This window comes from Gekko japonicus, unplaced genomic scaffold (genome assembly GCF_001447785.1).
Source record: "Gekko japonicus isolate JY-2015 unplaced genomic scaffold, Gekko_japonicus_V1.1 scaffold11, whole genome shotgun sequence".
Lineage (NCBI taxonomy): Eukaryota > Metazoa > Chordata > Lepidosauria > Squamata > Gekkonidae > Gekko > Gekko japonicus.
The window spans coordinates 206,352-218,439 of NW_015166418.1; the positions used below are offsets into that span (position 1 = coordinate 206,352).

At 42.6% G+C, this 12,088-nt stretch overlaps 1 protein-coding gene across 1 annotated transcript in view; it reads left to right on the forward strand.

Annotated features, from left to right (window-relative positions):
- TBC1D9 (TBC1 domain family member 9) overlaps window positions 1-12,088 on the forward strand; it is a 61,622-nt gene that overhangs the window by 33,612 nt on the left and 15,922 nt on the right. Inside the window, exons 7-10 of the mRNA XM_015411609.1 lie at window positions 2,513-2,719; window positions 8,158-8,328; window positions 9,442-9,592; window positions 11,842-12,056. Coding sequence (XP_015267095.1) covers window positions 2,513-2,719; window positions 8,158-8,328; window positions 9,442-9,592; window positions 11,842-12,056 — 744 coding nt within the window. The remainder of the gene's footprint in view (window positions 1-2,512; window positions 2,720-8,157; window positions 8,329-9,441; window positions 9,593-11,841; window positions 12,057-12,088) is intronic.

Sequence of the window (12,088 nt, forward strand, 5' to 3'; positions counted from 1 at the left end):
TATTCTTAAGCACTGTGCAGTGGATAGAATAGACAACCCTTAGTATAATAGCTTACAAACAAAGGTACATACCAAAGATAAAAGGGATGGGTAGAGGAAAATAAGATGTGCATATCAGCTCTTACACATTATTGCATAACAATTAGGTGGAATGGTCACTACAGGAGACTATTCTGAGAGGAAAAGACCTTCAGCACTAAAGTGTTTCAGTGTTGTTTGCTTATCAGTCAAAGATGTATATGACTGGGATATTTTTAAAACACCGTTGAGGATCATAACTCCATGATATCTTCAGGATTGTTTCCTGTTACCTTAAGAGGCCATGGGTATGAGTCTACGTTCAAGAAGGGATCGGAAAGGGATATGCCATAGAACAAAGTCTAAATTCCACTGTATCCCTGAGGTATCCAGATACAGCTCAGTTGGCTTGTAGGTACAGAAACTTCACTGAATTGTTGTTGCTGTAGAGGTGTATAAGGAACCGACTCTGTTCTATAGCATATCCCTTCTTGATCACGTTACCCAACATGGTCTGAGCTGCCACATACAAGAAGGTAGTTTGCACAGGTAAGGCAGAACCAAGTTACCTTCTTGTGCTAGGGTTCCCAGGTTCCAGTGGGGGTCCTCCTGCTTTTCAGGCCTTCAGTCCGCCACCGGCCAGCTGGCTAGCAGGGGAAATGCCACCCCCGAACAGGGACGTCGGCAGGTGACGTCCCACAAGCAATGATGTCACCCAGAAGCAACGTCATCACATTGCTGCCATTGGGGGTAACACCTTTGTTTTTGGGTAAACTCTAGTTTTGAAGGCAAGAAACCATAGAGTTTTGCCCAAAAACTAGAGCGTCACCACCAATGTTCCCTCTAAGCTGTGGAATCTTGTGAGCAAAAATTCTACATTGTGAGCTACTGGCATGAAAGTTGTGAGCGAGCGATCTGGCTAGTGCATAAATTAGTCTGCTCTGGAGCCATCCTTCCTGAGCTCAGAGAAAAATGTGTGAGCCGGAGGCTAAAAAACTGAGCTGGCTCACACTAACTCAACTTAGAGGGAACCCTGGACCACCACCCCAATGTCAGCAATGTGATGTCATTGTGCTGTGCACACAAAGCACACATGGTAGAAAATCCCAGGAAGGATCTGGGAGCCCTCCCCCCTGCCAGATACCAGGTAGGACCTGGCAACCCTATCGTGTGCTGAAAGAGACAAGCACAACAAAATGTAGTCCTCTTTGTGGCCTGTGACATTCTATCAGGATGTGAGAGAAACCAAAGAATATTACAGTGCTTTTCCTGTTTAATGTATTGTTAATGTGGTATTCTTGCATGTCAGCTGATTGGGGAGGGGAAAATGAGGAATTATATAAGTAACTGAGACACAGCTTGTGATCTTTGAATACTACTTAACAGGATATGTTAAATGAAAAACAAATTGCCTCTTTCAACTAATGAAACATTAAAACCCTGAACTAATGCTTGACCATAGATCATTAAATTTAAAAAACCTCTTCAAACTGAAACGAAAGCCTCTGTAAATTGAAACTCTATTATCCTGAAGTGCCTAATGCAATTTTTATTACTTCTGATAAACTATCTGAAAGCCGTGGTTTAAAGCTCTTAGAGATTTTCTTCATGCTCAGGACAGATATCTTTTGTGTACTTCATTTCAATGCATTATAACTACCCAGATGCTCATAAACAGACACACGTACACACAACCATGTACGCTCTATTACAAAAGTAATTGCAGAAGAGCCAGTGTTGAGAATTAAGAAATTAACTACACGAGGCACTGGGATGCCACAATATGGGATCTTCTATGTTCTTACTTCTTTTAGACTTCAGCTACCACCTTGTAGATTACTGTTGCCCAGATCTTTTTCATCTAAAATATTTATTTGTATATAGCGATGTCTTAAACTATATTGTTGTAGGAGCTAAGTTTACTGCATGTGAAAATCACAATTCTTATACAATAAATCCATTCACTTTTGCTGAACGATGAACTTGTAAGGATCTGTAAGCTTTGTATGATTACTGAGCATCCCCAGGTGTGACTAATAAACCCAGCTGGAGTAGGAAGACACTGATTTGTCAAAGCAGTAGCTATATTGGATGGTCGTATGAGGCTGTGATCTCTGTCTCCAACTGTGTGAAAATGGATACACAGAATGTACTCCAGTTATTAGATTTATGCCACTTAATGTACCAGAGGAAATCAGTATTAAATGTACTATCAAGTTTGGATCCCACCAGCTTTTCAGCTGGTAAAAAAGTAAAGTTTTTGACTTTCTTACATGCCCAGAACCAACATGGGCCGGGAGCTTGTAGCAAGGAGGGGAAATTTGGGAGCGACTGAGTGAAAAACTTGGCTGGGTCCAAACTTAAATGCATAACTTTATAGGAGTCAGAATGAAAACTATGCTGAGGCCAGTGCTGTATACTGAAAAAGCATTGAACAACTGTATGTATGCGCTCATTTGTTTGTTTGCTTTTCTGTCCTCTCTCCACCACTTAGGTGACCATTGTAGAAAAGGCAGACAGCTCAAGTGTGTTGCCCAGCCCATTATCTATCAGCACCAAAAACAGGATGACTTTTCTCTTTGCCAATTTAAAAGACAGAGACTTCCTTGTGCAGAGAATTTCAGACTTCCTTCAGCAAACTACTTTGAAAATATACTCTGAAAAAGAGATTTCTGGAAGTTATAACAGTTCAGATGATGAGGTGAGTAGAAAACAGTCCTTTCTGTCCATGAAGTCAGTTTCAGTTTAAAATAAGTATTTAGGTACGAGTACCTGAGCTGAGGGGCCACGGTGGCTTAGAGGTTAAGATGCTGAGCTGCAGACCAGAAGGTCTGTAGTTCGGCAGTTTGAGACCCGAGTGCCGCATGACGGAGTGAACTCCCGTCTCTGGTCCCAGCTCCTGCCAACCTAGCAGTTCGAAAGCAAGAAAAATTGCAAGTAGATAAATAGATACCACTTCGGTGGGAAGGTAACAGCATTCCGTGCACCTCGGCATTTAGTCATGCTGGCCTCATGACCATGGAAACATCTTCGGACAGCGCTGGCTCATCTGCTTGGAAACAGAGATGAGCCCTAGAGTCAGATTTGACTGGCTTTTGAGCAAGGTCCCTTGTTCTTAATGAAGTGACATTTTGGTTGGCCGATGTTACAGACCTTTCATAGCTAGGGTTGCTAATGGCTGCTTTGGAAGGTGGACTCTATGGCATTATGTCCTGCTGAGATTTCTTCATAGTCTCCACTCCCAAATCTTCAGAAATTTCCCCACCTGGAACTGGCAACCCTGTTCAAAGCCTGTACTACCTGAAAACCATCCCATTGTAGATTGCTTGTTTAAAAATGCTTGCATGTCAAAGTGTGAGCATGTGTTAAGGCAGGGGTGTCAAACTTTCTTCATAGTCTCCACTCCCAAATCTTCAGAAATTTCCCCACCTGGAACTGGCAACCCTGTTCAAAGCCTGTACTACCTGAAAACCATCCCATTGTAGATTGCTTGTTTAAAAATGCTTGCATGTCAAAGTGTGAGCATGTGTTAAGGCAGGGGTGTCAAACATGTGGCATGTATCAAACATGTGGCTTTCATCAGGCCTGCAGTGGAACTGGCCATCTCCTGCTTCCAGTTCTGCTGCTGCTGCATCATAGCTTGCTTCGCCAGACTCTCTTAATCACTTTGCCATTTCATGTTTTCCCCTGGGTCCTAGACTCAGAACTCTGAGCATGAGATTTCTGTGTTGAATGTCAATAAAACAAAAGTAGGTTTGCAGCTTACAGAGCTAATGTTTTAAGCATGTTTTTTATTTTAAGTAAAAAAAAACCCTTTGTGTTTGTGTCCTTTATAAAGTTTATATCTCTGCTCCCTGGCATTACATTTTATGACACACATGGCCTGGCCCAACAAGGTCTCATTTATGTCAGATCCAGCCCTCATAACAAATGAGTTTGACACCCCTGTGTTAAGGTCCAAAAAAAATAGCTTGCTTAGCTTACAAACACTGTCTTTTGAAGATGAACAGAGGGGGGGGGGACCCTTGAGTCTTGAAGCTAGCATAAGACACTTAAAAATAAGAGCTTGCTTTTCCAGCTTTCTCAGCTCATCAAGCAGATAATGCATTGTACTAATTTGAAGGGAACTGATGGCTGTTGCTGCTTTTTCTTTGACCTGAGCATTAAAAAAAATCTGACATGGCAGTGACCAGCATCTTGCAGTCCCACATCTGAAAACCATGGTTTCAAAACCCAAGTTGCTTCTGTTAAAATAAAGCTGCTGCTTGCAGGAATAAATGCAGAGAAAATGATATATTTGCCTATGTTGGAAGATACCATTTTGTCTGGAACATGGCCTGATGCTGGTATCAGCAAAATGCCCAATATTGAAGGTTGAATGTTTGCCAGCTTACAAATGAAATACAACTGCAGTAAAGCCTACAGGAAAGTAGCATGATGGAGTGCATATAAAAATTACAATAATTAAATATAAAAGTTAGCTTGTCTATGCTGCAAATGGATTCTAATTAACTTGGAGAAATTACCAGTCTGCACAGAAGCTGACGATTGTACAGCACAGTGTCTAGCCTGCCAAATCTTAAAGTTAGGCACTTTTGTTGAATGAGCTGGGGGGCGGGATTGCACTGAGCCTCTGCCTGAGACTCTGGAGAGCCGCTCCCAGTCTGAGTAGGTAGTACTGACTGTGATGGACCAAAGGTCTGGTTCAGTATAGAGCAGCTTCATGTGTGTGTTCATGTGTGAGCCATAAAACAGAGAACAAAACTCAAGGCAACTTATTTAAATGTCATTTCAGAGGGAGCCATGTTGGTCTACAAGAATGGCAGCTTGATTAGAGTCCAGTAGCACCTTAGAGACCAACAAGAGTTTCAGGGTATGGGCTTTCAAGAGTCAAATCTCCTTTATCAAATACCTGAAGGAGGGAGCTTTGACTTCTGAAAGCTCATACCCCAAAAATCTTGTTGGTCTCTGAATCTGGTTTATTTAAATTTGTATTTAAACTTTGCTGTTTTTGAGCATGGCGTAAGAACATAAGAAGAACCCTGTTAGATCAGACCAGTAGTCCGTCTGGTCCAGCATCCTGTCTCACACAATGGGCAAGCAATTACTCTAGAGGGCCAACAAGGGAGCATAGAGGCTGAGGCTTTCCCCTGATGTTGCCTCTTGGCCCTGGCAATCAAAGATTTACTGTCTCTGACTGCAGTTCTGAAAGTGGAATGATGCATCCACAGTCTCAGGAACGGCATCTGCTGCAGAATTTAAAGTTTTTAAAGATCCCTGCCGTTACCTTTTGGGAATTGGATTGCATTCTCCAGTCTCGAATTGGACCCATTGTGTGTTTCCCCAATGACTGTTGATGTGTCTGTTTTTTCTTCTCAGCAGAAGAGGCAGGGGCAGTGGAAATCTGGCTTCCTGCTTTTCTGGATTCCTGTCTGATTCTCCTGCTCTGTATTTCTTACCTCAGGGCAGATTCCAGGTTTTGCCCTCCTGCTAAACACATTGCCATACCTCAACCTTCTCTACTCTATTTGTTCTCCTCTCTTACACACATCCTACCTACCTCTCTGGTATTAGTAAGGCAGGACTAAAAGGGGCCAGAATCTCAGTCTTCCACTCCCTTCAGTGCCTCACTGACCAGGATAATGTCATCGAGACCTCTGAGGCAGTTTCCCATTTCTTGGTCAGTGAGACACCTGGGGGAGACAGAAAACCGTGGCTTCTTATGAGTATCATTCTCTTGTTCCTTTCCCCTACATTCCTCCCATCAGGAAATTTTATTTTCTATTTATTTATTATTTCGATTTGTATCCCGCCTAGCCACAGGACTGGCTCAAAGCGGCTAACAACATTTAAAACACTAGAACAATAAATACATTAAAATACATTGATAAATTACAACTACATAAACAACTAGATAGTACTAATAATGATGGTAATAAAGCTGGTGGCATGCACTATACAAACAAAGGCAGTAACCAACTGCTGTTTTGAGTGATCCAAGATGTATTCCGGCAGCACCGACATCTGTGGCGCTGTCTCCAGAGGCCCCCTCGCCGGTGGCGGCTCCTAATCGAAACCCTGGTGGAAGAGCTCCGTTTTGCAGGCCCTGTGGAACTGTAAAAGGTCCCACAGGGCCTGATGTTATCCGGGAGCTCATTCCACCAGCGTGGAGTCATCACCGAGAAGGCCCTGGCTCTAGTAGCAGCCAACTTGACGTCTCTCGGGCCGGGAAAAGACAGGTGATTCTGTGTTCCTGACCTCAGTGCTCTCTGGGGCACATATGGGGAAAGGCGGTCCCTCAAATAGCCAGGCCCCTGACCATATAGGGCTTTAAAGGTCAAAACCAGCACCTTGAAGCGGATCCGGTAAGCTATTGGCAGCCAGTGCAGTGCCTTTAGGACAGGCTGGATGTGGTCTCATATAGTGAGACCCATCAACAGCCTGGCCGCCACATTTTGCACTAGCTGTAGCTTCCGGAGCTGGGACAAGGGCAGCCCCATGTAGAGAGCGTTGCAGTAGTCTAACCTCAAGGTAACCATAGCATGGATCACTGTTGCCAGGTCATTGCATTTGAGGAAGGGAACCAACTGCTTAATCAGTCACAGATGGTAAAAGGCTGCCTTGGCAGTGGCTGCTACCTGGGCCTCCATTGTCAGGAGCACTCCCAGACTCCTAACCCTCGGCGCTGGCACCGATGGTGCCCCACCGAAGATCGGGAGTGGGATCCCTACCCCCGATCTGCTCCAACTCAGACACAGGGCCTCCGTCTGGAGTTTTCCCCAGAGAGTGCAACTCTTGAATGAGAGAACCACCCATCTCTGTCATTCTTCCATCAGGAATGGAGATCATTCCAGAGGACCCTGTGATGTCAATCTTTTGGACAATCTCCCATTTCTTGTGGGAGTGGAGGGGTTGAGGATTTCTGGTCGGCAGCAGATCTTAGCAAGTGCCTCACTGTGTCACCTATTAACACCTGTCTTGCCTGACCTGTTGTTTCCATTCACCATTTATTTTCCTTTGCTTTCTTTCACCAGTTCCTGCTTTCCTTTGGATAATCTTTTAGATTAACTTGATTGAAATACAGCTCCTCGTCTCTCTCTCTTTTTTTTTAATGGCTGATCAACCTTGTGTTATCCCAAGGCCAGAACCCAATGCACAAGTATATCTGGCTCACCTGTTTAATCACCACAGATTGCTAACAATGGATTAATATTTGCGAGAAATACAACTAGTGTATTACATTTCTCTGCAGGATGTGTACTATGATATAAACATTTCTGCTTCTTTGCTTTGCCAAGCACTTTCACCAGTTAAATTTCTGGGAACATTTTAAGGTGACGGTCTTGTTTAATAAAAAGCGAAAAGGAAAAATGTTTCGCCAGCTGCTACATATTGAAGCCAAACTCCCAGCAGGAGTAACATAGTTTTATTGTCCTTCTGTATTTGGAATACTCCTGGGTACATAATTCTTAATAACCTTGCTAGTCAGAATTTACATGTGTATTAGGTTACTCTCTGAAAGGTCTCTGCTTCCTTTCTCATAATGAGATGAGGTATTGTAGTGTGATTTTAAAAAGTTAAACATTTATTTTATGAGAGAATTAAATATTCACAATGCCAGAATTTGTATTCCATAAACCTTGCTTCGGTTGCCATAGCTTCAGTCCCAGGGTCCGCTGCAGTTAATCTGTCTCTTAAGGATTTTTATGGGGCTCCGCTGTTGTAATCAGTCACTAGGCAGACCCATAATTTGTTTTAGAGAGGATTCAAGGGTTACAAATGCCTCACTCAAAGGGAAATTTGTGTGTCTTTTAATCCTGCATGGTAGAATGTTTGTGAGTAGTGGATTTTCTGCCGCAGTGCTACCGTCTGGCTGTCCTTTCCTTCCCGCGTCCAGTAGCTTGAATTACTGTGGTTCAGCACTAAAGCTGGTAGAGGAGAAAGATGGGTAATATGACAGGATAAGCAACACAAACTCAACTTCTTCCTGCCACAGTTATTAAAGCTTGGTCAGAACAGCAATTAGCAGCCCAATGGGTGCTATTATGCCAGCACACACTTCAGATAAATTAATCCATACTCTTTTCTCACTGTCACCTGAAAAATTTAAAATGGTGGGTTCCCCCTCCCCTTCAACAGGTCTATTCAAGGACAAGTAGCATCATTTCATCGAGCCCTCAAAGAAGTCTTAGTTCTGAAGCAGATGGAGAACGGCAGTTCAACCTGAATGGTAACAGCATCCCAACTGTAACACAGGCACTGATGACCATGTATCGGCGACGTTCACCTGAGGAATTCAACCCCAAATTAGTACGTTCCTCTGTTTTTGTTCTCATATAGATAATGAAAGTGCTTGCTACATTTGTTTAAAAATAATTATATTCTGTTTTTAAATCCCTTCATTTGGTCCTGTGCAATCCATGTAGAAGTTTTTAGACCTAATTAAAGCTTTGTGTCAAACAACTTGATATGAAATGATGTTCTCATAGAGCCTATTCTGCAGCTAGCTTATAGGGAGTTTCTTTGGTTATCCTGATTTACTTAGGTACCTGTGTTTTTAACATATTTTCCTTTTGGAATCTGCATTCAAGAAATTAGAGACAGATCTATAGCATTCATGCAGTGGCTTTGTAATTTATTGTATGGCTACAAGAGAAAGCCACTGATATAGCTGTACAAGTGAGGTAGACCTATTCGAAACATATTTTAAAATCATTTTTGGTAGTGCAAACTTTTCCAGGGGCAATGTCATGATCAGGAGATCCCAAATCTCTTTTACAAAGCCTCTGTTTTGCATTTTCAAGTAAAAGAATACACTATTCCTTTGGAATATGACTTTTAAAAAACTAAAACATTTAAAAATTATATGAACCCAAATAACAATGTAGGAAGTTTTATTTACAATATAATTTCAGTCTTCCTGTACTTTACCATGTACATGTGGTTTCAGTCATGGTATGAGCACAATTAAGGCTAAAAATAAACACAATGAAATTTGAGATGTTTTCTTTCATGGTATCAGCATTATGACTAGATTCTCATTTTCCAGATTTTTCCCCCTGAGTTTTACTCCATTTAGGTATCATATCAATTCAGGTTGAGTTCAGGTATTGCATCAAGCTATGTTTAAGGAATTTTGAATAAGTTTTGGAATGCTGTATGCATCGACAGACCATGGTTTGCAGTCAACAGACAGACCAGAAAAAATTGTGCCAACTGTGGATTGGTGCAATGACTTAATTAACAAATCACAGTTATGGTTGTTGCCCTTCTTCCAAAGGTTGCTGCACCTCGGGAGTGGATTTATAAACCTGAGAGGGAGGGAAGCTGCTCTAAACTGGCTTGTCTGTTGTATATCTGAAAGCTGAAAGCATGCTTCGTGTGATGTCTGAACTTAGCTGCTGTCTCATCTCTTATTTTAAGGCGAAAGAGTTTTTGAAAGAACAGGCTTGGAAGATTCATTTTGCTGAATATGGTCAAGGGGTCTGTATGTATCGTACAGAGAAAACAAGAGATCTGGTGCTGAAAGGTATTCCTGAAAGCATGAGAGGGGAACTCTGGCTGCTCCTGTCAGGTGGGTCTCCTTGTTGCATACTATTGAGTTAAGGACTTCTAGCTGGACCTTCTTCTGTGGAATTTTTTGCACCATTGGTATAAATCAGGAGATCCAAGTGTTGGTGGAAATGTTGTCTAAATTATTGTGATACTATTATTGTGATATTTGTTACTGGGCCATCCAGTGATTTAAGGATGTGCACATTTGGGCTCCCCATTTCCAGACAGTTGAAATGGGCAGAATGTGAGCCAGGGTTTCCTGCAACAAAGCAAATGTAGTCTGGCTTACCCCTTATTGCAGGACACTATTCTTTTTGGTTCATTACTTGAATCATATACCAACATGATCTGAGTTGGGAATTGGGATCTGTGAGGATTTATTGATCAGCTGCAGGGATTCATTTGCACTTAATCAAATTGCTAGGCATTAACAGATCTCAGCTGCTTTCCATCCCTTCACATAAGCAGGTGTGATCAACATCAGCTCGTTTGTGGGCTCTCCCAGTAGCAGCCCCCACGCACCTCCTGGAATAGCCTGTAATGATTCCTTGTTTTGATGTGTGTGTGTTCCTTTAAATGTTGGTTTGTCTGCAGTAATGCAAGGAGGGCGATAGGGGGAGATGTGTGTGCTGTGATTGGTTGATGACTGAGAGTGTGGGAGGGGATGTTCTGAGAGGAATGTCTGTGTGTGTGTGTTTTTATGACAGAGTTCAGTGTTCTGTGTGTCTTTGGAAAGTGAAGTGTGGAAGAGCTATTAAAGAGGGTCTGTGTGGAACTCTAAAAGTATTGTGAGAGAGTCTGCAGGGAAAAGAAATGACCTGTGTCTAAACTGTATGATTAGACCAGTGGATCTTGTGTGGAAAAGTCAAAGAGTTTAGCTGGTTTGGCTACATATATGAGAAAGAGAGAGAATCCTGTCAGAGTGGAATTTTGGTGTCTGAGAGACTGGTGTGACACCAAGTGTAAAGGTTTCCCTTGCTCGAAAGCCAGTCGGATCCGACTCTAGGGTTGCGGTGCTCATCTCCGTTTCAAAGCCGAAGAGCCAGCGCTGTCCAAAGACATTTCCGTGGTCATGTGGCCAGCATGACTAAACACCAAGGTGCACGGAACGCTGTTACCTTCCCACTGAAGTAGTACCTATTTATCTACTTGCAGTTTCTTGCTTTCGAACTGCTAGGTTGGCAGGAGCTGGAACTAGAGACGGGAGCTCGCTCCGTCATGCGGCAACTCGGGTCTCAAACTGCTGAACTACCGACCTTGCACAGCCTGCAGTTCAGTGTCTTAACCACTTGAGCCACGCGGGTTCCTTTTTCCAGAAACCTATTTTGTCCTTATTTCAATAAATCCATTTTTGTTTAAATATCCCAGAATTCAGTACAGTACTTCCTCAGGGCCACATAGTCCTCTGAAGTGCCCAGACCCTGGGTTACATTACCAAAGGAGAGAGATTTTGAATTTTAAATTCCTGGTGGCAGCAGAAACTACCAAGTTTATATACACAAAGTGTGAATTAAAAGGTAAAACTGTTTCCCCTAAAAGCAAGCACGTCACAGGGTATGATTTAAAGGAAAAACAGAAAAAAAGGAAAAAAAGACTTAAGAGACCCACTTGAGGCCCTATATTTTGGAGGAAATACTAATAAATTATAATACTAGTAAATATATAAATAAAGACTTAAGATATGAAACCCTAGGGAGTAATTCCGTGAATGCTTTTGCCCAACTAGCCCTAGGCAACGTATTTCCATGGAAAATTTAACTGCCCAGATGAAATCTCTTTGGAGCTGGAAGATCAGCCACCTGCACAGTAGCCATTAAGACATGGATGTTATCGTAGAAGACGTTCCAGTTGTGTGGAAAATGAAAAGTCTAGTGAGCAGTATTATATTAAGAATTGCTGTAAACCGCCTTGAGCCCACCCGCGGGGAGGGCCAGTGTATACATCAAATAAATAAACTTGGAGACACAAGGATTTTTGAGAACATGATCTGCTTGTTGTACTCAGTGGCTGAGATTCAAAGGGGATATCAAGGGGGTTGGGCATGCTTAGCAGGATATGGCTCCCCCCATCCCCCCGAATAGCCAACCCTCTGTGCCATTACCAGATCCCCCCACAATGTCAAAAGTTGCTTCCCATGTCATTTGGAGTGTGGGGGAGCTGCATTTCAAGGAAAACCAAACTAAAGTGTATAGAACTATCTGCACAGTTCTTCCATTCACAGCATGTATCTGTAACCTCTTTTGTCAATGTGTTCTTTTAACTTGGTAGGAGCTATTAATGAAATGGCCACCCATGCTGGGTATTATGAAGACTTGGTGGAGAAGTCCATGGGAAAATATAATCTTGCCACAGAAGAGATCGAGAGGGATTTGCACCGTTCTCTGCCGGAGCACCCTGCATTCCAGAATGAGATGGGCATTGCTGCTCTGAGGAGAGTGCTCACGGCCTATGCGTTTAGAAATCCTAACATAGGATACTGTCAGGTATATGAAACTCTCTTTCTCATTTTAAGGAC